The sequence below is a fragment of the Etheostoma cragini genome, chromosome 10 (assembly GCF_013103735.1).
Source record: "Etheostoma cragini isolate CJK2018 chromosome 10, CSU_Ecrag_1.0, whole genome shotgun sequence".
NCBI classification, from domain to species: Eukaryota; Metazoa; Chordata; class Actinopteri; order Perciformes; family Percidae; genus Etheostoma; species Etheostoma cragini.
This window is the reverse complement of record NC_048416.1, coordinates 1,059,833-1,087,714: the sequence shown is the minus strand read 5'-3', so window position 1 is coordinate 1,087,714 and position 27,882 is coordinate 1,059,833. Positions and strand designations below refer to the sequence as shown.

The 27,882-nt window shown below is 40.5% G+C and overlaps 1 protein-coding gene across 3 annotated transcripts; it reads right to left on the bottom strand.

Moving 5' to 3' along the window:
- stag2b (stromal antigen 2b) lies at positions 1-27,760 on the bottom strand. 3 transcript variants are annotated; one of them, XM_034883714.1, is made up of 34 exons: positions 27,490-27,760; positions 25,276-25,404; positions 25,102-25,183; positions 17,624-17,767; positions 17,394-17,490; positions 17,143-17,219; positions 16,761-16,965; positions 16,269-16,420; positions 14,840-14,913; positions 14,603-14,726; positions 13,934-14,032; positions 13,674-13,753; positions 13,353-13,460; positions 12,758-12,869; positions 12,531-12,648; positions 12,300-12,403; positions 11,972-12,064; positions 11,782-11,871; positions 11,472-11,675; positions 10,871-10,941; positions 10,640-10,727; positions 10,439-10,519; positions 10,217-10,309; positions 9,594-9,768; positions 9,308-9,447; positions 9,043-9,144; positions 8,790-8,938; positions 7,433-7,561; positions 6,989-7,215; positions 5,942-6,164; positions 4,943-5,050; positions 4,715-4,841; positions 1,946-2,023; positions 1-792 (listed from the first exon to the last, which is right to left on the bottom strand). In XM_034883714.1, the coding sequence occupies exons 2-34, from the start codon at positions 25,317-25,319 to the stop codon at positions 769-771; spliced, it is 3,822 nt and encodes a 1,273-aa protein (XP_034739605.1). In that variant the 5' UTR covers positions 25,320-25,404; positions 27,490-27,760; the 3' UTR covers positions 1-768. The 3 variants fall into 3 exon arrangements, with proteins under 3 accessions (XP_034739605.1, XP_034739606.1, XP_034739607.1); XM_034883715.1 differs by having other exon boundaries at positions 769-792; positions 27,617-27,744; XM_034883716.1 differs by lacking the exon at positions 27,490-27,760 and adding an exon at positions 27,133-27,153 and having other exon boundaries at positions 769-792.
- Positions 27,761-27,882: the final 122 nt, after the last annotated feature.

Below are 27,882 nucleotides of genomic sequence, written 5' to 3'. Positions count from 1 at the left end.
GGGGGGGGGGGCATCAAGACACATTTCTCTAGTAGATGGAGGTTAAGCAGTGGTCCAAATCTTGGGGTAAGCTCTAGGACTTACTGCGTAACAGTGTGGAGCGTTCAGTGGACTCTGGGAATCTTCACAGCATAAAGGGATCATGACTGATTCTACGTGACACCTCACCATCCTAACCACCAGTGGTTACCAGGACCCCGAATCAGGCCCAACAACACGGACAAAACTTTAGAGATAGAGGAAAAAACAAAGGAGCACAGAAACAAAAAGACCTCCATCCACTTGGCTAACACAGTACAAGCAAGCTACTACAGTCTGTTTATAAATTACTACTTCACACCTGGTAACTTACTACAATTGTAAAAAGGGTTAGACATAAACAAAAAAATGTATCTTAAGTTAAACACACCAAATCATCCCCGTTTATAAAAAAAAAGAAAAGAAAAAAGGACAGGAAAAAAAAAGCTATTATGGATTTCTCTTCATACATGTCTCATTTCTAATAGGTTTGGATGTGGCCCGTTACACTAGTTCTGAACAGGAAGAGCTTACCCAAGATTATAAAAGTAAATATTTGAAACAATGTCCTCTCTGAGCAAGCAACACTGAGTGTGGGTTGTCATTGGTCCACGTGGAGCACAAGCCAGATTTTTTTTTTTTTTTTTTGCTTTTCTTACAGAAAACACTTCTGTTTTCGCATCTAAAATTCTCTTTAAATACAAAGCGCCTCTTCTGTTATCCCAGCGTCAAAACCATCTGGATATTAGCTTAAAACATTGACACCCCAAGGACCTAGAGGAAACCCAAAAAGAAAAAAATATTATTAATAACCAGTGATAAAGTTAGAAAGCTCATTTGAAAGAAATTGGTATGCATGTTGATATCTATGCTGTTGATATTTTGTGACAATGTACTACACTGTAATTGCTGTAAATGTGTTTAAATGGGGGATGAACGGATCTGAGTGCCAGAAGCTGAGCAGCTAAGTGTTCTGCATGTTGTTTCTAATCGAACTAGACCCTACAGGTTTGCTTTGGCTACTGCTTTCTGTTGTGATATTTTTGTGACAATATGATTTATTACAGCTGAAATAAAAAAAAACACACATTTTACAGTGCTTTATACTGAGGCAGTGTCTGAGGAGCCCTGCATTTCAAGGCCTAGTTCCTTAAGGTTGGGACACGTTGGAACGAGAGGTTAAGGCCTGCAGTACATTCTGAAATCAAATCTAATTTAGAGTGTTTACAAAGGCAACAGAGATGGCTTTGCACCAATAAGAAATGTTGGCTTTGGCTGCAGAGCATGCAGCTGGTCAGCTGAACTTGTCTAAATGTTTTGCACAGCGCCCCAAACACAACAAGCTTGTCGGGTTAGTGGTCCATGTAAGGGGACTGGTCGAAAGCCATCTGCTCCCCCTTTACTTCCACAGAGTTATACTCATTTAAGTCCAACTCAGTTTACTTTTTTCTTTTCTTCCAGAAAAACTAATTTACGAGTTGAGTTAGCTCTTACTGTGTCACTTAATCTCACAGCTGGTCACTACAAAAACACCCCCCGGTCTACGTAGTAAGTAGCATTTATTGGTATTTATTAGTGCTGTCAAACAATTCAAATATTTAATCATGATTAATCGCATTAATGTCATAGTTATTTAACTCCCAATTTATCGCACATTTTTATCTATACTAAATGTCCCTTGGTTTCTTTTTGTCCCATTATCTGTTCTCCATTTAATGCTCTTAACATAAAAAGTGGATTGTCTTGCTTTGTCAAAGTTTTTATTTTTTAAATTGAAAACAACATTGGAATTTAGCCTACTGTAGTGTTCAAGACCCCCCCCCCCCCCCGTTAATAACATGGTCTAAGAACAAATCTGGAGTATGTCTTTGGTAGTAAGCATTCAAGGTAACTAAAATCTGAGGGAGTGAGTGTTGATGCTTCTTACCGACTCATCCATGATAGAAGCAGGGTCAAAGTAGTCTGGCTTGAGCTCAGACCTTTCACGGCGGTTCTTTGAGGGTGGCTGGAAGAGAAAGGCGTTGTTTTAGAGCAGATACTCAAAATATTCATTGGTTGTCTGTCAAGACAGGGAAAGTTACACAATCTTTGCCCATACTAAAAATTAGGGCACAGCAATACTAAAAATTCCAAAAACAATATTGTGATATTATAGATTTATAACATACGATTAGGGTTGGGAACCGAAACCCGGTTCCAAGTTAGAATTAATTTCCAAAAAGCCAATATTAAAAAAAAACAAAAAAGGATTGGTTCTGTTTATTGGTTCCCACTACAAAACATCTCGACCTGTTCCTCTCACTGGACGATGCTGAGTAAAGCGATATTTTGTGCTTTTGTCCCGACTTGATTCTTTCACAAAACATGGGTGCAAACTCTATTTGTATTGCGATTTTAATTTCCTTCTTTAACAAAAACAAAAGTTGTATAGATAATGTATCATGAGACATTTCTAAAAACTAACAGTTTACTTAGAAGAATGCACATCTCAGTCTGCCATTTATTAACTTAGTAACGAAGAACATAAGAGGGATTTTCTGCCGACGGGGCCTGCTAGCGCGGCTAAGAGAACTAGCACACAGATCGACGCTGTCAATCTTCTTACTCCCCAACACCACATCGATTACACACAAAATGGATGAGCTACAAATCCACAGTGATCTGTTGCTTGATGATTACAGAAGCCTGGCTCAACACACTTCAGCTAACAGCTAACAGGGCGAGCTAGCTACCAGCAGGACAGAGACCGGGTAGGTGAATACAAAACACAATGTCTTGAGTTGAAAACGCATATTGTTGTTACATAAGGGCCCTGTTAATGTTGTACAGACATTTTAGTTGCATTGTGTCTGTTAAGAGGCACAATGTCTCTAAAACGTGCCCCGTTAACTGCTGTTTTAGCTCAGTGGAAGCCTGTCCACGTAGCTGCAGATACTCCGTGTCCCCGGCTCTGATTCAGGTCAGGGGTTTTTCAATCAAAAGTACACGCATATTTATAGCAATCAAAATTAACACACAAATTCTACTTTAAGAACCGGAATCAATAAACAAAAATCTACCAGCAGAATCAGATTTGTTCAATTCCCCCCCCCCCAAAAAAAAAGTTAGAAAATGTCAGCAGATATTTGCAGCATTAAACTCCTACAACTCAATTTGGAAAGAATTTGTAACCCACGCAACTAATGAAGTGAACATAGAAAAAAATCTAGGGTAGGTCAATTTTATGGCTGATTCAACATGACATTTGGATCCTTTCTTATAGAATGCATCACCAGCGCAAGCACCCAAAACAGACATTTGTCTGTAATTAAATTTAGTTCTAGCTTTAAACTCCTCATGCATGGTTCTGTGGTAAACGGTCAAATAAATTAGTCATGTTGCCTCCAGTTGTAGAGACAGTTGCAAGGCACCTTTGACAGTCTTGTTTTTACAAAAAGAAAAAAACAGATATAGCCTTCCCCACAGCCGACAATTCTTTTTGATGATCTTCTTGTCCTCTTTACTCATTTTGATGTTGTATGCAAAGATCAGCACAAGCTGCTTCTTATTGATTTTTGCATGCTAGAACCAATCAGTCTTTTCTTAGAACAACTTACTGGTTATTCCCCATGCAGGCAGAGTATGCATGCAAAACCAATAACTGAAATGTAATAAAATCAGGATATAGTATGGTCTCAGTCATGAAAACTTATTAAGCTGTAACAAAAATCAAACTGTATGGAAAGAAATCCCTGAAAGGGCCTGACACATTCAGAGACTACTGGGCCATGAAACAAAGAAAAGCTCAGATTGATGAGTGCTGAGCTGCCTTTCCTAACACGGATAAGAAATTACTTGATTGGTGCTCTTTAAATTTAACAGTCAAAAGAAAATGATTAAAAAAATAAAAATAAAAAAAGATCACAGTACATAAAATGGGTTTTTAAAGCCCAATCTCCACCACACGGTCTTCTAAGGCAGTCAAGGTTTTTTGTTTGACTCCACATGGGCCTAAGATGGTGCTGCTGTCCGCCTGACATGCAGTCAGGATCTATGGGCTGCTAGTTCTCAGCTGGCGGGCGGAGGAAAGAGTGCTAAGAACTAACTAGGCTTACTGAGAATTTCAGGGCTTCTGGAGATTTTTGCAGATGTATCAGAGGTTAGGAATTTTGGTCCTCCGAGTATCTCAGAAGAATTGAATGTGCTGCATCATGCGAGTATTGGGACTTTAAAATCAGACCAGGATGAGTCTCCAGATGCAACATCTGGCCTTAATATCCTAGGAACAGATGTTACATTAGTAGAAACAACAGCAACTAATTTGCCACTTAACAGCAATTTTACTAGGTGTCTTAAGAAATGATGCCCGTTATGTAATTTGATCGTCAGAGAGACGCAGGTGAGGGAGACCCAAGCAGGATACTGAAGGCGTTAGGGTTGTAAGTTTGGAAGGGATAACGATATACAAACAACTTGTTAAACTATCACAACTGGTAAAGAGGAATTTGTAAAACGCCTTAATCATGAGATGAAGTTCTTAAGTCCTGGAGCTTTGTGTCGAAACATTCAAGAACAGAAACCAATCGGTAAAAGATCGGTTAGCGGTCGTCTTTCCCCAGAAGCCGCAGTATATGCAAGATCTATTTAAAAAAATTGCTGATTTAAAGAATAAAGTACAAATGAATAAACATTCAGTACAGTTAAATGTGGATCTTACCAGATCAATGTCCATTGTGTCAAAGTCCATGCCTTCATTGAGGTCATCCATACGTCCCTCAGATGACATCATCACATCCTCCACGATCGGCTCTTCGTCTTCCTCCATGAGCCCAGTACCACGACGACTGCGAAAAAATAAATAAAAACAAATATGGAAACAAAGCTTTAATGAAACTTTCAGAGGAAATTCTATATGCAGGTGTGTGTGTGCAGGTGTGTGTCTTACATAGCATGCTGCAGATTGGTCCTGAGCTTGGCGTAGTTCATGGCTCTCTCCTGCTGCTGGCGTGCCTCTTCCTGCTGTCTTTGAGCCAGCATCCACGTCACCTGGGAACTAAATAAAAAAGGGTGCACTAATTAGCAAGGTTTTCTTTCCACATGTGTTTGGTGAATTGACTGAACATGCCACAAGGATGTAAGATACTACTATACAGATAGCCCACTGGCCTGACGCCTATGAAAAGTCTGGTTGGATAAATAAACTAATCAGTCACTGTCCCAGTAGGGCCAACACTTGGCAGGATGTTAAGTACACACATTTTGCACCCTCAAAATTAATTGCAGGCAAATGGGAACTTTCATTGAACCCTGTCCTAATGTATTTTGGCCCAAATTCCAGTCCTCTGACCACATTCTCAAAGACTAACTGATCCACCTGGATATTGGCCTAGATACATTTTAAAATCCTGTTAAAGGAAGCATTATGATGCAAGAAATAACACATAATTTAAAAAAATGACCATCAAAGGGTTTCTGAAATGTTGGGGCATCACAGCAAACGATGAGGAGTAAAGGTAATGTTGACTGTGGGAGAATATGCATTGGCAAAGAATTCAATTAAAAGTTTGTTGGTGTGAACCATGGAGCTAAAAGATTGATTGAAATATTCATATTATTAACACCCCCTAAGGAAATCTAAGGGAAATTGTTTTATATGCATAAATTAAAAACAAGAGTGAACACTAATAATAATAATAATCGGTTATAAGTAATGGATAAAATTTTCTTTATTGGATTTTGCACTAAAATGTATTAAAACTACAAAAAAACAGTTGTAAAAAAACAACAGAGTAAGACTAAAATATTATGCAGGGAAGTTTTCAATTAAACTTTGTAAAAACTCTAGGTATTTATTGAACTGAAACTCCCCGTTATGTGTATTGTACTGGACTGTGAAGTGACTGCTGCTTTATACCTCAGGAATGCAACAGTGAGCCATACATACTTGTAATCCATAGGTGTTTGGTGGTGCTGAGGCGTCTGTTGATGGTGCTGCGGGTGTTGGTGGGGCTGCTGCTGGTCGTGGGGGAGGGGGTACACCCCCATGAAGCTGTCATCACGGCCCCTCTTAGGGTCTCGCATGGCAGTGGAGGTGAGGTGGGGGGACGGCAACATAACTGGGGTCTGCATGCTCTGCTGCCACACCTCGCTGCTGCTGCTGCTCTCCTCTGGAAAGGAAGGTCCAAAGTGACCAATCTTGTTTTAAGTTATAACACTTCCTGTCAAGTCCCTAACCTACCTTAAAACAACGTTGAGCTTCAAAACAAAGTGTGAACAAATGTAGGACTGTTACCGAGTAGTTTGCCAAAACCAGCCATAAATTGTCCAGTTTGAAGACCTTTAAAGTTAGGATGTTGGCATAGTATTTCCAAATCCACATTTGGGATATTCTCATAGGACAAGAGAACTAGATGGAAATGACTGTACACTACACTGTACTGTAGGGCTGTTCTTACACAGAACATGGAATTTGGGATTTATAGTTATAAAGACTATGCCAGGAATAATCCATAATCTAAATGGTTAATATTGCCAGCAAGCACTACATTTTACTTCCTTGTCGATGGAATTAATTTTTACATTTAACAATTAAGAGACATCCTTGGTGATGAGCAGATCTTCAGCAACATGGAAGTGACCCTGTGTGACTGGTACGGAGCACTTTGACTCCGACTCTCTCCCACCATATGCTGTTTAATCTCCTCACCATCAGCTCAGCCGGCTGCAGCATTTGGGTTAATCTGGGCTCGAACTCTGCTTTTGTAACATCACTGATGGGCTGGGTTAAAATGTAATGCGTGTTGTTCTCATGAAGACCTATTTTCAGTGTATTTGTTGAGTTTCAATTGATTGTTGTTTATAGTACAGAAAAACGCCAGTGTTCAGTTTTAAACAATTATGCAGCTGCCTGCACAAAATGTTTGTGTTTTTGACCTCCCATTATTAACCCCACTATTAATGATTTTGTTGATTGCTTAGTTGATTGCAATACCTTCTGGCAGCTTCCTCTTGGCTGCTGAAGTTCCAGCTGTAGCAGCAGGAGGCTTGATCTTCTTGGAGCGGATGGAGGAGCCTCTGCTGGAGTAGCCACTCATCACTGACATGGTATCGTCATCACCCCCAGCCTGCAAGGAATTCCTGTAGGAGATGAGGGGGAGCCAGCAGTCCTCTCGCTGCAGTGCCATCTGGAACGTCATGAAGCGCTCCAGGTACATGTGGCTGAGGAGAAGATGGTGGTCACATAGACGAGATGAATAAACTCATGCATCTTTACACACAACCAGGTGCACATTCCAACTGGGGGTTAAAAAAATAAGGGGAAAAAAGCCTCACATCAACCATGCCACAGAGACACCAGTTGCACCAGTTGTCACAAACACCTGTTACACTAAAGCCTCCCACCCGTTAGCTTAGCAGAAAAAAAAAAAAAACTTACACAGTCCTCTTGTCTTGTCTCATAAGCTTGGAGGAGAACTCGCTGAGGATGTCCAAGAAAGCCAGGTTAAGGGGAGGGCCTCCCTCTCCATGGGTACTAGGATCCTTAAATGCAAACTCGATACCATCCCTGAGAGACGCACAGAGACAGAGAGGAAGAATAACACTGTGAGCAGAAGTGGTTTCATGGACATTAAACATAAAAGTAACTACTTTTTATTATTTCCTTAAAAGGAAAGCTGCTTTCAGCCATGTATTTTTTTTTTAATTACAAATACTACTTTTAATTTGACTACTTTTCAAACATTTTATTGTGTGTCTCAGAAAAAGAATAAAAGCGTGTTAAAAAATCTCCAAAACCAAGAAACACAAGTCCTGTTATCTCCATTTAATACAAGACAGTTAATCAAGTTATCCATCTTGTTCACTTTCTTCAAAGCAAATCCTAGTAGTTTAAAGCATTTCGCACTAATCTCTATAGTTCTTACACGTACAGGCCCACCCTGCCTCTCTGTCTGTTTCCATTGACAGTTTCATGTCACATTGTGCTATAATGTAATGAATGCTGTGCTACATCTCTTTAGAATATTTAACATTTTAAATACTAGATGGAAACAAAGCAGATTCTTTAGTCTGTCTTTAGTTACTTAAACGCTTGTCGCACATCTGGCATATCCCATTACACAGTGCACACATATGTTGCACAAGTGTAGGGGATACCCAAGCTAGCATAGCGAATGTGCATCCATCGGATTTCCTGGAACCTGACAGATTATAATCTAATAATCCACATGAGAGAAACAAAACCATAGAGAAGATTGCTTGCCATCCTCTCTATGGTTTTAAACACTAAATTTGCCATTGCTGCTAAAAAGAAACATGTATCATTTATTAAAGGTCAAAATTACATTAAAAATATATTCTTAGTTTGTCATTAGTTAATGTTTACACACCCTGGTGGGAAATACATGATCTAACCACATAAAATATTGTTGTTACAAATTAAGGATTACACATTTTGCTACACAAGAGCACAGAGAACACATATGCAGCTCTTTGGATTAATAAGTGGGTTCCTTAAAGCATGCAACAGACCAGTTTGTTTATAGCACTGTTGCTCTCCTTGTGTTTAAACAGCCTGATATTTTTATACTAAGAAAAACATGTAAATGATGGGAATAGGCAAAACTGCAACATTGTACCACTTAAGCCTATCCAAAATCCCGAGAAAAAAACAACATGGCAAGAGGAAACACAGTATTCAAGGAGCAATTTGTCTAACATGACCGTTCCCAGATGCAAGGCCAAAAAATGTAAAAAGAGCAATGCAATGTAGTAAGAGTTGAATGAAGCCTTACTTGTGCAGCATAGCGATAGCATCCCTTGTTTTGACTTGGTCGAGACCGAAGGTTAGAGAAAAACGTCGGGCCAACTCTTTGATTCCACAGAATGAAGAGGAGGAGCGATCAAACCCATGACCCAATTCAGACAGCATTTCATTGAACAACTAGCAAGAAGAGATAAATGAAACATTAGATTAACAATCTCTTAAAAATGGGACAAAGGAAGAGAAGGTCAGAACTACTAAAACAAAAAAGTGTGTACACTGACCTGCTGCAGACTGAGGATGAGTGTCTTGGCACATTGAATTTTGTCGATTTGCCGAGTCTTACTCATAGTCTCCTTGATGATGTCACCATAGTCATTATAATACTGGAAAGACAATATTACAGGGACATGAACAATTACTTGCATAATTAAGCTTATTTACATGTATAATGGTAAGATAGACAATGCATTAATTCCTGCAACAGCAGATGTGTCTGGTAAAAATCTTTTGTTGCTCCTGCAGTTAATTTAGTTAAGTTTAACTTACCCTCATGTACTGTTTAAAGATGTCAGCTCCCGTCTTCATGTCTACCACACAGTAGATGATCAGTTTACAGTAGGCAGCAAGGAGGTTTCTCCTCTTGTGCAGAGCTTCAATCTTTACTGCCTCATCATCCTGTTGCCCATCTGAGATGATTGGAGGGAGAAAGAAAAAGACAAGTTCCACAAGACGTAAATTGGCCAACTTGAAATACCATCCTTTCACTTGCTCTCCTTGCCTATTGGAGCAAGAAAGTAAATGAGTTGCTAGAATTGAACATTTGCATTTGTACCTGTGCTATTTGTGTCATCATCCTGGTCTATGAAGACATGATTCAAGATGAAAGAGAGCAGTTCAGACTGCAGCGAGTCCTCTGGAGAATAGACCAGAGGCTCCAGGTGTTCCCTGCCTCCGGACACCATCTGGTGGCTAAAGATGAGCAGGAGATCACATAGGATGGTGAATGCCTGTCCGAGGAGAGAGAGAGAGAGAGAAACAACTCAGTGTGCATAAGTGCAAAACAAAAGGACTCCTTGCGAAATTAGGTTTTAACAAGGTTTTAATCCCCTTTGTGAAAGTTTTGTGAAAATCTTACTTCTTACATCAGTTGTAAGGCATAGAAGGCTTTGTTAACAAGTAGTAACAAGGACTTTTTCATGACATATGAACAAGGCAAATGGAGGGTTTGTATTGAAGTCACTTGAAGCTACCCTTGTTATTAGCACTTTGTTGCCAAAACATCCACTGCAGCTAAACTGAATGGCAGCCATACCCTCTCTGAAGAGTTTAGAAGATTTTATCACCTGATCCAACTGTTCATGATTCCCATTTTATACTACTATAATGTTCTTGTCTTGTTTTTAAGGAGATTTTACTACTAAATGCGAACATTTGTTGTTCATGCATCTGTGTCACCTGTTCTTTGACGGCTGTGTTGACATTGGTGAGGTAGCGCTGACACATCATACAGAAAGCCCTCATCTGCTTCCTCAGGGTCACCATGTCATCCTGATAAAATAAAAATAAAAACACTTTTTACACCATTTAATTACACCTATTTAATTTATTTGCACCCATTCAATTCTCTTGAAAACAGTACAGAAAAGGACAGATGAAGTTGGCTTTAGAAGACCTCACCTTTCTGGAGCCACCCTCAGATGTCTTGGCTAGGTGCCACAGGATCACATAGTGGGTACACTGCAGCGAATGGATGACTATCTGCTCACCAGAAACAAAAACAATAATCCCCACATGGGTTAAAAATAATAAATTGTTACAAAAGTTGACAATTTGTTGGAGTCAAATAAGTTCACTTGGTGCAGGTGTATATTTAATAACCTGCTCAGGCATGTCTCCATTCTCTATGCCTGTGTTGAGCAGCTTGAAGTTGCTGGTAAACAGGTCCCACCCCGACAGGTCATGTGCACTGCAACAGATTTGAGAAAGAGTCAGCCAGTTTCTGACAAATGTGCACAGAATCACAGGTTGGCAAAGTGTAGAGGGCACAGGAGACGTTAAAGAGGGAAGGGTATGAGGAAACAGGTATTCCACGAAGAATACATTTCATACTTGTGAAAAGCTGTGATCCTCTTTAGAGTTGACAAAACCTGATAAGCATCATCTTCATCAGCCTCTTCACCCTGGAATGAAAAATGTTGCAACCGTGTTAAATTGTATGGCTCGAGAGGTTTACTCGTCACATAAAGATTGAACCATCTAGAACGGATACAAATGCAATTTTGTAGGTTCTTCAGATAAAATGGAAATATATCTGAGGAACTTCTTCGCGGGTAAGGTTTTCTTAAACGGTTTCGCATACACAGTATGTCATCCCAGGAAGGTGGGTTTTAAATATTTAGAAAAATGTAGCCAAAAATACTGGAGGCACACTGCATCACAACTTTTGAAATCAAATCAATTCATCAGTGTTTGAGATTGAAAGTCTTATTTGCAGGTGAATAAAGAATTTAGAATAAGAATGTATGTGATTATGTAAGGAGTCAGTCACAAGAAATGTCTAGGCAACAATAAATATCAAAAGGCAAACATGGCAATAATAATATTGAGTGGTAGAGTTGTTGGCTGCAAGAGGATTAGGCCCACTTTTACAAAATAGCAATGAGTAAAATCCATGTTTAGGAGCACTGATATGTGCATCCTGTCACTGTACCTCTTGTAAAAAATCCTCCAGTAGCCTGTTGAACTTGTCCACCAGCTCATCTAGCAGCTGTGAGCGAGCAATGTCCACCCTGTTAAAGATTGTGAACTCCTCATTGCAGAGGGCATGGTAAGTCTTGGAGCAGACCTCCAAAACTTCAGTGTCTGTGTGCTTCTCCACAATTTCCCTGATCTGACGCAGCAGGGATTCCAGGTGCTGAATTAGAGAGAAAGAGTCACATATTTTGTGTGATAACAGTCAATGAGGAAGCTATGAACCAATATTTCCTAACTTGATTGGTAGTGTCCAATGTGGGTCTTACCTTCTCTAGACGACCTGTGGTATAAATTTCCAGGTCAAAGTACTGAGGCAGCTGCAACAAGTTAGTCACCTTCTCTGCATCCACAGCGTACTGTAGAACAAACATTTAACATTTTATTTGCTGAATGAGAAACGCACACTGGAAGCCAACAGCCCTTAAGAGGAGTGCTTGTTGAGAACATGTTACAAACCTTGGCCAGTAGAGGGGGCAAAGCCACAGCAAACAGCTCTGTCATTCTGGTTCTGTCATCCAGCTGAGTCTTCTTCTCCTTAGCCGTCATCACCTGATCACAGATGTTGCAAGTTAGATGCTTGTCCTCACAACTAGTTTGCAATGTTGTGTGCAAAATGTCTATCGTTTAACATTTTTTTCCTCTTTCGATCAAGCTATTTCTAATTAATTTGAAGTGAGCAAGTTATCAATGCTCAATTGTCATCATGGGAATCCTGGGACAGTTCAGTCCATGTTAGGAACATTATTGGAATTACAATCTTTTAAAGTGTGTTAGTCCCTCTTACCCTCTTTCCTGTGCCCCTTCCTACAGGTGGGTGGCATTCAGCGGCCTGGCGTACAGTGCACAGCATGATTTCAATCAAGGCTGTCTCTTGTCTGTCTGTAAGAGCTGCAAAAAACACAAAACAATCATTATGATCTGTATCCTGTTTGTGCTCTGGACCACATACAGTTGACATAGGTTTGCTCTGGACCACATACAGTTGACATAGGTTTGCAAGAAACAAGCACCATACCTTCCTCTCCTGGCAATGGGTCATCTAGGAGTAGGCTAATCATACACTCCCAGTCCTTCAGTAGCTCTGCACCACATTCCCAAAGAGAGTCCACTAGGTAGGCTGCATGCTCATGGAGCTAATGAGAAAATGTTAACATAAATAAGGACGGATGGCTCAATTGCTTACATACCGTCAATATAGACAGAAAATGGAGCCTATATTTATGGCAACGCCTGATAACATACCTCACTCTCCAGAAAGAAGAAGACAGTGGTCTTAATGAGGTTGGCGTTGGGGCTTTGTCTGCCTCTCCTCTTGGGGGCACCTTCCTCCTCTGGTTCTCGCTGGCTGAACAATCTTTGAGAACATTAATCATTAGTTAGCTATCACACAAAAGTATGTCAGAGTGAGCTACAAGAGAAAAAACTTACAACAAAGCAGAAGCTACAAAGTTAAGTTTACATGCACACATACATACTGAATTTGGGTTTTTTACAGTTTGTAGTCTCGTATAAACTATTTTAGAGTTTAAAGAGTAACTTAATACCAGACAGTGTTTTACTGCCCTCTCTGGTTGATAGTTTTACTTCTGACCACAGGTGGTTAGATGTGTGACCTAACAACGATTTCACCAGGTCCTGGAGTCCACCTGCATTTCACTGCAGCAAGGTGAAGCCTTAAACTACTGGAGGTCAGCAAGACTTTATTTTCAGGGGGTATGTTACTCTTTAAATTCTAATTTATCCTTAAATTCCTACTAAACATTGGGGAATCCCTTGTTCTTTCTCCTACTCCACAAACATGCCTCTAAATTTAATTTCCTGAACTCATTCTACATACTTCTTAAAGAGGAATTCTCCAGCTGCAATGGCGACAGGCCTGTGTGCCGAGTAGACCAAGTGATAGACACTCTCACAGTCCTCAGGCGTCAACACCTCATCCGTACTACTGCAGAGACAAACACAAAAGACTTAGTCACCTGAATTTCCAAAGTAGTTGTCAGTATCACACATGTACTTCATGTAATTTTTCCATAGCGTACAGGGGCTTGCCCTTTATGTACAGATTACAGCCCACTGATATGTGTAAAAACATAAACAAATGGAGTTGGGACTACAACGGTACTTGTTAAATACCTTCAAAAAAAAAAAAGCCACTTACTTCAATACAAGGGTGAGTAGTTTAATTGCTTGAACTGCAACATCATACTCTTTGTCAAGAGTCATGGAGACAATACGGTCCTATGCAGAGAGGGAGATGACAGATTTAATGTAGTATTTGGCTAAAAGGACGCTGAAATTCTGTCTGTCCAATCACAAATATATATGTCTGTAATGCATGAACCCCAGTGTTTGCTGTTGTATAGGTGTGAAACAACAAAGTTTGAGCTGTGTTGAAATTGTCCAGCAGATGGTGCTGACCTTGAAGCGACTGGTGAAGAGTTCCAGTCTTGCATTGAGTTCTCTGTTGTAGTAGAGTCCCTGCAGAGCTGTCAGACACTTCAGACGTACCTCACCTTGCTGGAATAGAACATTAGAAAACAGTCATTTCATGTTTCATAGACCAGTTTTCCCTCTTTTTCACATAGCTCACTGAAATAACTTTAAAAAGAAAAAAAGTCGGAAAACACTCCCTAAATCTCGCATTTTGTTTTTCTTTTTGATTTTGTAAATCAATGCTGGAGTAACAGAGCTTCAAGCAAGTGTTCTCAATTGTTATGGCCACACTTAGTGTACAATTGAGTCATTGATTGGGTGTGCATGGCTCTTAAAAGGCACAAACAGGTGTTTTCACTTATTCTGGCTGATAAGACATCTGCTCAGACTGATGTTGTGAACAGTTTAACTGGGAATTATGTGGCATCACTTCATTTAATAATACAGTTTCTTCTATACTAACGGGTGCAACAAAACTAACAGGATAAATGGGGAGATTCAACTCAATTATAGTGTTGGCACACCCACACTGTCCTGAGAAGATGTCTGGTCAGGAAAATAAAACTCCTAAGTGGACCATGGGCGCTTAGGGACTTTAAAGAATCTTAACCCCCCAAAAAATAAAAAGTTAAAAGAAATCTTCCTGTAACCCACCTTATCGTGCATCGTCCATCCCACATACTTCAGATAGCTGTCGTTGAGGAAGGCATCACTATAGAGTTTCATCCACACTCCAATCTCTTCTATACAGATTGCCCTGATTTCTGCTATCGCATCACTGTTAAAACATGATATCATTATTTGTTAAAAGAAATACTATTTGCTATATCCGCATCAACAACCAGTATCAAAGTCTTATTTTTGTATTGTTTTTTATAAAAGATGCCATACCGATATCTGTGAACAAACACGCCTTTGAATATTGCATTCATCATATTTTCAATCTCATCCTGATTTTCTTGGAGCTGAAATGAAGAGCACAACAAAACACGAGTGAGCAAATTTATATAGTCAAATATGAAGACTAACTGACTAGAATACTGCAGTTAGAGGTGACCACCATGCTGTGGAGTGGCTGCACGGTGAACTAACAGATGGATGCACGGTGGGATCAGCTTGTTACATAACCAAATAAATAGACAATCCTACTTAAATGTCATGTAGGAAGGTTTTTCTTTCATCAATTTAGATTACAATGTTTAGTTCTCATTGAATTCTGGTAAAATTGTTGTCATGAATGGAGTACAAAAAGAAAAGCTGCCATGAGTCAGAGTGATGTTTTGATTAGAAAATCAGTCTATGATCTGTGCCATATGTTGTGTGTGTTGAGGCTTTTGTTAACTTAGATGATGACTGCTGACATTTAATTCGGCAGACAATTATAAACCTGCAGGCGACAAACACTGGCGCACTTGAAGGTTACCTAGTTTGGCAGGAAAAGGGGGGATGGGTTCTGAGGGCTTCCTGCAGGATGTCAGAACTATTGAACTGTGTCATCAGGCTCAGATGGGAAAGCTAATAGTTTATACGCAATCATTCCAGCTCAGGTGCTCAACATCAAAGAACATGGGTTGTCAAGTAAAATCAGACATGAAACAACCCACTCCTCTTTTTCTAAAACAGCCACTCTTCATATCTGTGGAAACAGTCAGGCGTGTTTTTTGCCTAAACCAGTTAGAATTTGAATTATCCAATAAGTAGGTATGATTGCGTCTGAAATCGCTTTCTATTATCTACATACTGAACAGCTATGCTATCGTTCAACACACTTTATGTTAATAAACAGTAGTGTTTATCTTTTCAAATGCACCAGGATGTAATTTTCCACATCCTTTCCAGGGAGCCCCCCTTACTGGACCCCCTCTTGGTAACCTCTGCGGACCTCCACTCTAGCGGCATTATCAGATCACGCTTAAATTACTATAAAAAAGGAAAGCATCTACACCAACAGTTGCAGGTGACAAAATGACATATTATAAATTATGTAGAAATGTTAAAGTAGTAGTTTTGACATTACAGAGCTGCCTTGGTGGTTGTCCGTTTGTATCCGTTTACATTGCATTGTGGGATACTTTTGCCGGCGCAGTGTTCAGTGTTTGCACACTGTACGATTTCCCTTGAAATAGTATGCAATTCACTTACTACTGGTTTTATACCAAGACTTCTGACATATTGAATTTCACATACTGTTTTAGCCTACTAAATATCATGTAAGCATGGAATTTGGGACGCAACCTTTGTCTAAATACAAAAAGGCATGTGCTTAGGTAAAGGTTCTTTTAAAACAAGGGCTGCAAATTGCCATGTGGACCCCCCTTACCTCTTTGCGTTTCTGCAGAAGCAGCTCCAGTCTGTCATTAGCCCTTTTGGCCACTATCTTATTCCTCTCTGCCTCATACTGTCGCTGAGTGTTGTCCATGTTGATGCTTAAATTCAGAGCTACATTCACCAGGGCTGTCATCAGCTTCATGGCTGCCAAAAACACAAGTAACATCAAGAAATAAGAACATTGCACACATTACACTGACCATTTAATGTAGTATTTTCTTACAACTCCAAGTTTGCGAGTTAACTGGACACTTTATTGTCTATGGTGTCAAGGATGTGCAACATAAACTAACCCCTGGATAAAATATCATCTGTATGTGCCCTAACACCTGTGAGTGCCATGAGTGTTTAGTGGCATCATCAGTAGTTATAATATATATATAATTTTCTTATACACTACAGAAAATGATTTTTTGATAAGCCAGTACATAAGTACAGTTCAAATGTACCCAACACACACAAATGCAGACATGATAGATCTTACCTGCCAGTGTTGAGGTGTGTCTGAAGGCTCGGACTTGGGAGTCTGACAGTCCAGTGAGAAGGGAGATGACTGTGTCCATCATGTACTCATCATAGATGATACTGTATTGACACTGGCGCACTAGCACCGAAATGAATTCACAAAAGCTTGATTTAAACTTTTTCCACTGGGGTCCTGCTATGGTTAGAGGGTAGTCCCCACTGTCCTACAAAGGCCACAGAAGTAAGAACATCAGTAAATAAAATGACACAACATGACAACAAAACTGTTGTCTATCCTGCAAAAGTTAGCAAGTTCTTTTGTTCTTGGCAAACCAAACAATTTGATATTTAATCTGTAATGACATTTAGCAAGATTTGTGGTAATGATAAAGTGAAGTTACCTCATCAAATTCCTCTGTCATTCGTCGAATGATCTCAGAGTTCTGCATGTTGCGAAACATTTCTCCACTGACAACACCTGATAAACAGAGGAGTTGGACAGAAAATAATTTGACACAACATGAAGTAGAACAACTCAAGGAGAAGACAGTACCAACTATGTCTGTAGGACGCACAGATTCAAATGCTTTGCTCAATGTGTTTAAAAAGGGCTAATCATGGAGGAGGATAAATTAAAAACAGACACACGTACCTTTACATCCCGAGCACTGGATGAAGAAATTGATGAGATCTAGTAGCGCAACATCTCTGTCATGTTTGTAAGACTCAATCCAGTCATCAACGACAGACTAGAGCAAAAGAAGGATGGACAAATGTAAAACTCAGAAATCAATTAAGGATTAATTTAGGACATTAGTTTTCCATCTTACTGAGATACAGATTTTTACAGTGCGACCATCTCAAACAGCTTGCCATTCTTACCTGCATTGCACTCCTGCCCAGCCTCACCACCTCAAACAGCATCATGTTTTCCATGCCATTCTCCTGGTGGTGGCCATTTAGCCGACCGGCTCCTTTCCCTCCTTTGCCTTTCTCCCCTGCTGCCTTCTTCCCCTTCTTTCCACCCTGGAAAAGAATAGAAGACCGTAAGGAAAGATAAAATGTGAGAATCATTGCAGTGAAGACAAAGCTAGTTTTATGCACTTATTTAATCAAATATCTATAAGTAATAGACACAGTAATATGTTATTTGAATAGGCTGTCCTGACCCAGGTAGGGATGTTAATGATTAACAATCGACCAACAATAAGAATTGACAGATTAATATAAAAATAATATGATAAAAACAAAATTATTAAACGTTTTCGCAAGACAAAAGAAGAATAGTTAATTTTCTTAACTGCTACTAACTTTGCACAAGCATGTTGCGTTTATTTTTTTTGCTAAGTTTGTGGCTTTCGTCTATGGGCTCTCCGCTGGACACTGTTCACAACGGGGAGCTACGTGACACAGGCCACTATATCAATGAGGACAGGCGGATTAAATCTGACAACCTACACAGAGTAGACCAGGCAAACACACATTTGACAACCCTGCAGGTGGAGGCGCTGGAGACATACACGCCACGGACCTTTACCGGCCGCGTGGACATGCAAGTGGTTCCAGGAAAGTAGTCGAACATCAAGGCTGCGCAACTGGTACAAGTCTGAAGCAGTCTGCGGACATTAGGGTTTAATCCTGGGAAACGGGACTATTTCTTGATTCCCGGGAAAGATGACAGGAAACGGGAAGTAAAATGAAATAAAAAAAGCAAGGAGCGTGTGTCTATTGTTGTTATACGGTAACGTTGGTGCAGGCGACGGTGTATGTTGCTACGGTAATAAAGGCTCACTAAATTAATTACGCAGCAGTAGGCTACATCCGTGGAGGCAAAGAGAGCGTTTTCTATCAAGGTCAATCAACACTCTCTGCTTTTGAAAGCACACTCCCTGGGGGGGGGTCCTTAAATCAGACAAAGTACTCATTGTAGGTGATTTTAATAGCCATGTGGACGTTGAGAACGATGGCCTTAGTATTGCTTTCAACTCACTACTAGATTCAATTGGTTTTTGGTCAGAGTGTGATAAATACACGTAAATAAATAACCCCTTTAGGAAAACCTCAATTAACTAATTAAGTGTTATGCGGATGACATCCAATTATATCTATCAATCAAGCTAGACAAAACCAGTAAGTTAGTTAAACTTCAAGCATGCATATATGATATAAAATCATGGATGACCAACAAATTTCTGATGTTACTCAGATAAAACTGTGCTGGGCCCTAAACACCTCCAAACTTAGAGAAAAATAAATATTTGAACACCCTGCTATTTTGCAAGTTCTCCCACTTAGAAATCATGGAGGGGTCTGAAATTGTCAATGCAGGTGCATGTCCACTGTGAGAGACATAATCTAAAAAAAAAATAATCCAGAAATCACAATGTATGATTTTGTAAGTAATTATTTGTATGATAAAGCTGCAAATAAGTATTTGAACACATGTCTATCAGCTACAATTCTGACCCTCAAAGACCTGTTAGATCTGCCTTCAAAATGTCCACCCCCACTTCATTTATTATCTTAAATTAGATGCACCTGTTTGAGGTCGTTAGCTGCATAAAGTCACCTGTCCACCCCATACAATCAGTATGAATCCAACTACTAACATGGCCAAGACCAAAGAGCTTGCAAAATAGCAGGGGGTTCAAATACTTATTTTCCTCATTGTATATATAAAAAAAATACCTACAGCCTGTAGTGCATTATGCAAAAATCCATCACTCCTTGTTCAGATGCACCAATCAGGACCGGGGGGTGTCTAACTGCCTGTCAATCACTGCTCATGCACACGCATTCACCCTTTCTTGTGGGGGGAGGGGCTTAGGAGACCATTTGGGCTTTAGCAGAAAGGGGGGTGGGGGGAGTGACTAAGAAGTTGTCGTCGTTCAAATTGTCTTGTTAAGTCCTGGATCTTGGCAATGCAAAGAAGACCCAGTAGGGTCAAAACATTGCCTTTTGTATGAATTATGGGAGCATAAAGCAGTGTTGCTTTGTTTCACTTTACTTTTCATTTGTCGTGCACACCATGTCTTTTACAATTATTGTGGTAAATGTACATCTTAAATAGTATGTAGTTGCTGAGCGCACATGGTTATTAGAGTAAGAGAAAATGACTTCCCAACTGGCGCGTACTTTTGTTTACCACTCTTGTGCAAAGACATCTATCTTTTTCCCCTTCCATATTCTGTAAAGTGTTCTTTCTTTGCCATATTTTAGGAATCATCAGAAATCCCTACATTCATATTGTATATCCAAACATAAAAAAACTGGTGCCCCATGCAACAATAGAATCACAGCAAGAATGGAATAGAATCAATAACCATTTTGATTGAAAACATATAAATACATGTTGTTGTCATAACACACTATGAATGGTGGAACCCAACTTGAAGTCTCACTTCGATTTGTATCAGAGAAAGTTTGACTGTGACAATCCAAAGGTGCACATTACAACAGGAGAAATAACACTGGAAAACATTGAATTCAACTCCGGAGAAACTGAACCGCAAATTAATTTCTATCTCAGTTCACTTGAAGAACAAGTACGGTGTGAGCTGAAGGTGAGCGAGACGACGCTCACCCATTGTGAATCTGAGGGGAGAGTTCACCTGATCATCCGAGAGGACTTACTAACCAGTCTCCTGGATCAGCTCCAACAACAGAAAGAGGGCAGCAGTTGGGGCCATGACACAGAGATGATGCAGAGGGAGATATGAGACTTGAAAGTTCAGCTTGCTGAATGTGTCCCCTCCTCAACCAGCGAAACAGAGCATCTGAAATCCTTGCCCGTCAAAACCAGCAACAGGCTGCGAAAAAGCCCAAAAAGATCTGGACCTGCAGACCTTTGTTAATCAAGACCTGGAAGTTGAATTGGAGCAGATGAAGGCAGAGGCGGAGGCCCTGAAAGAGGAGGTTGAGACACAGAAGATGGAGCTTTGTAAGGAGAGACAGATGCTCAAGGTAAGTAAGACCACCAACGTGAGGTTGGAGAGGTTTCTGGAGATGGAGAGGGCTCAAGCTCAGGAGCTTCAGGGTAAATTGAGCAAGCTGGAGGAAGCTCTCCGAGAACAGAAGGAGGCGGCGGCGAAGGAGGTACTGGAAAGATCCCAGGCTTCCCATAGAGCCCAGCTGGATGAGGCTCTGGCTCAACGTGTCCCCTCCCCACCAAGGGAAACAGAGCATCTGAAATCTTGGATGGGAAAAATAAGCAACAGCCTGCGAAAAGCCCTAAAAGATCTGGACCTGCAAACCTTCATTACTCAAGACCTGAAAGTCAAATTAGAACAGATGAAGGGAGAGAAGCAGGGCCTGAAAAAGGAAGTGGAGACTCAGAAGATTGAGCTTAGTAAGGAGAGACAGACACTCGCTGTTGCTAAGAACAACCTGGAGTTGGAGAGCTATTTGAATTTCGAGAGGGCTTAAGCTCAGGAGCTGCAGGATAAATGAGCAAGATGAAGGAAGCTCTCCGAAAACAGGAGGAGGAGGCAAAGGAGACACTGGAAAGATCCCAGGCTTCCCATAGAGCCCAACTGGATGAGGCTCTGGCTCAACTTGTCCCATCCGCACCCAGGGAAACAGAGCATCTGAAATCCGAGATGGGAAAAATCAGCAACAGGCTGCAAAAAGCCCTAAAAGATCTGGACCTTCAGTACTTCGTTAGCAAAGACCTGAAAGTCGAATTGGAGCAGATGAAGAGAAAGAAGCAGGCCCTGAAAAAGGAAGTAGAGACTCAGAAGATGGCACTTTGTAAAGAGAGACAGATGTGCAAGGTAAGTAAGACCACCAACGTGACGTTGGAGAGTTATCTGGAGATGGAGAGGGCTCAAGCTCAGGAACTGCAGGATAAATTGACCAAGATGGAGGAAACTCTCCAAAAACAGGAGGATGGAAAGACAATACTGGAAATATCCCAGGCTTCCCATAGAGCCCAGCTGGAGATTCAGGACCAGAACAACAAGGACCTCATGGCTGCTCTTGAAAAAAAGTTTGAACAGCAGCTGGAGAGTCATCTCAACGAGTGGAAGGAGGACAAGTCATCCCTCACTCAGGCCACCTGCAGTACTAGTAAACCATCTGATATCAGATAATCAAATTGATCTTGTGTCTTACTGAAACATGGCTGGTCCATGAAGAATATGTTAGTCTAAATGAAGCCACTCCTCCTAGTCATAATAATACTTAAATTCCTGGAGGCTCAGGCCGAGGGTGGGTTGCAGCCATTTTTGATTCAAGCTTTTCAATTAATCCTAAATCTATACTAAATTAGAACTCTTTTGAAAGCCTTGTTCTTAATCTTCTTTTAATGACATCCATCATGGAAAACATTACATCCAATTAGATTTGTTGTTATTTACTCAGCTCCAGGACCAGATTCTGAATTCTCAGAGTTTTTACCCAGGTGTAGTCCTTAAATCAGACAAAGTACTTATTGTAGGTGATTTGAATGTCGATGTCGATGTGGACGTTGCCAACAATAGCCTTAGTACTGCTTTCAACTAGATTCAGTGTGCATAAGGCCACTTATTGTTTTAACCACACCCCCAACCTTGTGTTGACATATGGCATCAAAATTGAAGATTTTAATAGTATTACCGCAAAATCCTTTTTTATCAGCCCATTCTCTAATAAATTTTGAATTTTTACTACCTGACTATATGACGGAAGTAAATAAAAGTTTCTACACTAGATGCCGGACAGTGCTATAGCTAAATTTAAGGAAGATACTTCAACGGCATTTAATTTAATTCCGTTAATCCCTTAATATACCAAAGGACCTTTGTGTTAACTTTAGTCCCTCCCAAATTGATAAATTGTAGATGGTGCCACGAGCTGCCTACAGACAACTTTAGACTCTGTTGCTCCTCTCAAAAAGAAGATGATGAAGCAAAGGAATTAAAAATTGAAATAAATCTCTCAAAAATGTTAAAGTAAATGGCGTTCCACCAAACTGGAAGAATCTTGTTTAGATTGGCAAGACAGTCTGAAAATGTAAAGGAAGGCCCTCAGAAATGCAAGATCAGACTATTTCTCATCACTAATAGCAGAAAATAAGAACAAGCCAAGGTTTCTTTTCAACACTGTAGCCAGGCTGACAGACAGTCCCAACTCTATTCATATAGCTATGAGTAGTGACGACTTTCTGAGCTTCTTTAATGATAAAATTATAACAATTAGAGACAAAGTTCATCAACTCTTGCCCCCAACTTCAAAAAGGTCCACCTTTAAACGCAGGACTACTAGAAAGAACGAGACATGACATATACACCTTCAACAATTAATGGCAAATGGTCTCTTCAGCTAAGCCATCTACCTGTCTCTTAGACCCCATTGAAACAAGGCTACTTAAAGAAGTGTTACCCGTAGTTAACTTTTACTAGATTTGATCAATGTGTCTATCAACAGGTTATGTACCACGGCCATTTAAAGTAGCTGTGATTAAACCTCTCCTGAAAAAAAACCTCCCTTGACCCTGATATCTTATAACCTATAGACCTCTTTTTAACCTTACCTTTCTCTCCAAGATCCTTGAGAAGGTATTCGCTAATCTGTTGTGTGATTTTCTACATAGCAATAGTTTCGTTGAGGACTTTCAGTCAGGATTTAGAAAGCATCATAACACATAGAGTGCACTGGTGAAAATGACTAATGACCCAACTGCTGCAGACAAAGGACTTGTCTCTGTACTTGTTATACTAGATCTTAGTGCTGCATTCAACACTAATGACCATACCATCCTGTCCTACAGAGCCTGGAACATTTAGTTGACATTAAAGGAATTGTACTAAGCTGGTTTAAGTCCTATTTATCCAATCAATCTCAATTTGTTAATGTTAACAATAAATCCTCCAAGTACGCTAAAGTTAGCCATGACATTCCACAAGGCTCAGTGCTTGGACAGATTCTATTCTCCTTATACAGGCTTCCTCTAGGCACTATTATTAGGAAGGAGTCAATTAACTTTAATTGTTATGCGGATGACACCCAATTATATCTATCAATCAAGCCAGACGAAACAAGTCAGTTAGCTAAACTTAGCTAAGCACCTCCAAACTTCATTACATAGGGATATAGCTACTTTTGATGGTATTACCCTGGCCTCCAGCACTACCGTCAGAAATCTAGGAGTTTTTTTATATCAGGATATATCCGTTGACGTCCATCTAGAAACAAACCTTAAGAACAGCCTTTTTTCATCTTCGTAACACTGCCAAATTAGGACCATCCTGTCTTTGTCTTCTTAATTTATCAGGATGCTCAATAAAATAAAAATAAGTTCCTCTTAAGACTCTACAGCTGATCCAAAATGCAGAGTCACTTATGGTTCTTAGAGTCTCTAAAAGTAAGTTGGGAGCCAGAGCCTTTAGCTATCAGGCTCTTCTACTATGGAATCAGCTTCCGGTCTGGGACTGGGGACCGGAGCTTTCAGCTATCACGCTCCTTTCCTGGGAACCAGCTTCCGGTCCGGGTTCAGGGGCAGACACCGTCACCACATTCAAGATTAAACTTAAAACCCTCCTCTTTGATAAAGCTTATAATTAGGGAGTGAAGAGTCACAGCGTCCGCCTAACCCGGCCCACTTGTTTCTCGTCATAGTTGTCAGATTTATCTACTCAAAACTAGAGAGGCAGGACAGTACAGCCCAACCAGCCTCCTCTCTTTACCCCGTCTCTCTTAGTTTAAGACTGCCGGGGGACTTCCTTTGACACACTGAGTTCCTATCTCCTGCCTCTCTCCATTTGTGTGCATCCATGTCCCAGAAATGCTTGTTACTAACCGAGCTCTGTTGAGTCATTCCCCGGAGTCCTTATGTTCTTTTCCCCCCCAGCATGTTTCCTTGGATCAGGGAGGCTCCTAAATCATGGTTGCAACTGTCACCATGGTCCTGCTACACGTCCTGGAATGCCCTGTTACATCCTACCATGCTCTGCGGCGCAGTGCCCTGCTATGCCATGAACTACTAAAAATTACTATTTTTAGTCACTGTTTCATTATCTTTTACCGTGACTGTTATTGCCACTATTTATTTCAACCCCAACCAACCCGTTAGACTCCGCCTACCAAGAGCCTGGGTCTGTCCCAGGTTTCTCCCTAAAAGGAGTTTTTCCTCACCACTGTCGCTCTTCTTGCTTTGGAGGGAACCACCAGAACTGTTGGGTCCTTGTAAATTATAGTTTATTCTAAACCTACTGTATGTGTAAAGTGTCTTGAGATACTTCTTGTTATGAATTGATACTATAAATAAAATTGAATTGCTTTCAGTTAACAAGGCTTGACAATCGTTTAGAAAAAAAACAAATATCTAACTTAGCCTCCCTTGACCCAGGACAAGGGCAGAGAGCCATTTGTGCATTTCATACCTTTCCTTTAGCTGGGGTTGCACTCCTTCCATCGAGATCCTCAGAGAAGTCTGTGTCTGAAGAGAATCGGGTGTCTGTATCCCTGGTAGACACAAGCAAATATTAGATTGGAAATCCATATCAACCTGTGAAGCAAACCTGTGAAGCAAACTAAAAGTGAAAGCAACCACTTACTGAGTAAAGGAGAACTCTGATGGTATTTCTGGTGCTGCTATCATTTCTGTAACATCTTCTGGATAACTGCAACTTATGACTGGCTTGAGATCCTCAGAAAATACAAGAGAGGGACAGGTTGCATGTAACCTAGGATATGAAACAGGTAATTTAGAGGGCTGCACATGCAGACTTATTTCTCATTTCAACACAGCTGAAATAATAAATGCTACAATAGCAAACAACAAATATGTATATGTTTGCTGAAATCACATCATCTGTAGTGAGCAAATGTTCCTTTGATGCCGTTCAGAGAAAAAAAACGGTTTCACATGGTAACAGTGGGCGGATACTAAAGCTCCTGTCACGCTCAGCTGTCTAGCCATTGGCTCCCTCTCTTTCTCTGCTTCCCTCGTTTTAAAGACGTCATGCAATGAACATCGGGGTGTCTTCCTCAATGGCCAAATATGGCACTGCCCTATCCGCCCCATACATATCTCAACCTATCAAAAAACAGTATCAACATCAACAAGACACTGCAGGCCACAGATAAACTATTGAATGGTTGTGTGATGTGTAAATTATTGGCACATACAGTACATCAAAGAGAAGAGTAATAATAACCTTTGATATAAGTATTCTGACTTTGTCCATAATTGTGAAACAAATGTAAATGCCTCTTTAGGAGCCAGGGAAGACAATAAAAGCAGTCCAAGAACGAAGGTTCAGGTCTGAAAAGGCTAACTTTAACTCCACCCATCATATCGCTCTGGTGCATCAGGCGTTTTAAATATATGTCCTAGTAGTACATGCACTGATAACATACACGTGTGTCATTCTGATTCTTAAATTATAACAGCGTTTATGAGTAGTGGGCCGACCTTCAAAAAAAATAAAAAATAATTGCCAGACATAAATCTGGTATAACTGGTCATGGGATTCGCTCTCACAATATCCTGCACATGATGGCCCACGTATGCCAAAATTGGGAATCTTAAAAGGCACATATTTCATGATCGACGTAAATTCCCCACATTTTCAAAACAGTCAACGTAGACCCATGCTACATCAGCACTGTGTATAGTGAAGTTACGAGTTTGTGGTTTTTAACTTAACGTTAACTGTAATATGTATTGATTTAAGAATATGTTAACGTGCCTATTTCCTTGATAGTGAGAGGATGCATGACAAGACGACGGGATTCTATGGGTGTAGACTGAAAAAGTGGCGCCAAATCGGTCAGTGTATCTCATAAACTTGTTATTGCTAAGCGAATCTGAGCGATCTTAGGTAAAACGAAATTGTAAAACCCAATAGTGTTAATTTCCGCAAGTCAACTATACCACAAACTGCCGACTCAGTCCCCCCCAACATCGCCGAAACAGCTACGCTCTTCGTCGGCTCCTGTCAAAATTGACACCGGTGCGCTGCTAGTGCTAGCGCCAATAGCAACCGAGGATTTTAGCGTCTTTACCCCCAGCGTCAGCTAACGTTAGTTGAAATTTGACCAAGTATGCATGCACTACTCAGTGTGTACAAACTGTGATTTACCGAACAAGAGGCCGAGAGACCTGTACGGTGCATTTTCGTTATATATCGAGAACACGCCACCGTTTTGTAGTGCTATCGTACTTGGATCATAATAACAAAACAACGCAAGCCTTACTGTACTAGCGCATGCTAATAGTGGCTAGTACACAATGACGCCAGTTCCCAATGTTTCCAAAGACAATAACTGCCTTCTGTCTATAAACTAGTCATATTCAGTGCTTACTTGAATCTAAAGAAAATACTCCCTAACAGATGGGATGCAATTAGGGGGCTGACAGTAACTACCACCAGTTAGCTAGCTATGCTAACAGCTACTGCTAACGTTACCTAAAAAAACATCACGTCCTTGCGTCCTCCATCTTGCCTCGGGACTTCCAGTACCGTATTGCATAAGCAACAAACACTTTGTTTACAAATAATTAAAGTGCAACTAAGTTGCTTGAAACAATAACACGCTTCGTTTGGCTACGAACTAAATATCTTGCGTTACTGTGCCAAAAAATCCAGTTCCTTAGCTTGCTAACAACCGAAGTAGCCTTGTACCGCGAGCTAGCGAAGCGACTTGGTTCAAGCAGGCATCCGCGCTTTGGGCTCATCTAGTGCTAGCCTGGTTAGCAAGACGGCTAGCAAAATACAAATCAACTAACTTCCAGATAGCTCTCCGCCATTTTACAGCTAACTTACCTTGTTGTGAAATGCAGTCCCGGCAGAACTTTTACTATTCGTATACAGCCTCCGTCTGAATTCCACTACAATTCAGTAAAAAGAGTTTAAAAGTCGCGGTCAGAGGCGGTTTCGGACGTTCTCTCACCCCGCTTGCTCCGTAGTTCGGTTTGTTGTTTCGACGACCTGGGAGGAGGAAATCCTGGTGCAGAGCTACCACCTAGCGGCCAAAGTACCCGCATTAGATACACTGTTGATGGGCTGACATCTAGTGTTCACCGGTAAATACTACACAGTAACAATGGTGAACTGCACTGTGTTTCTTTTACAAGCTGTTGTGGGAAACGACAAATGTAACGAAATTAAGTCAATAAATCTGAACTAGTTCGGTAAAATACTCAATTGAATCTATCT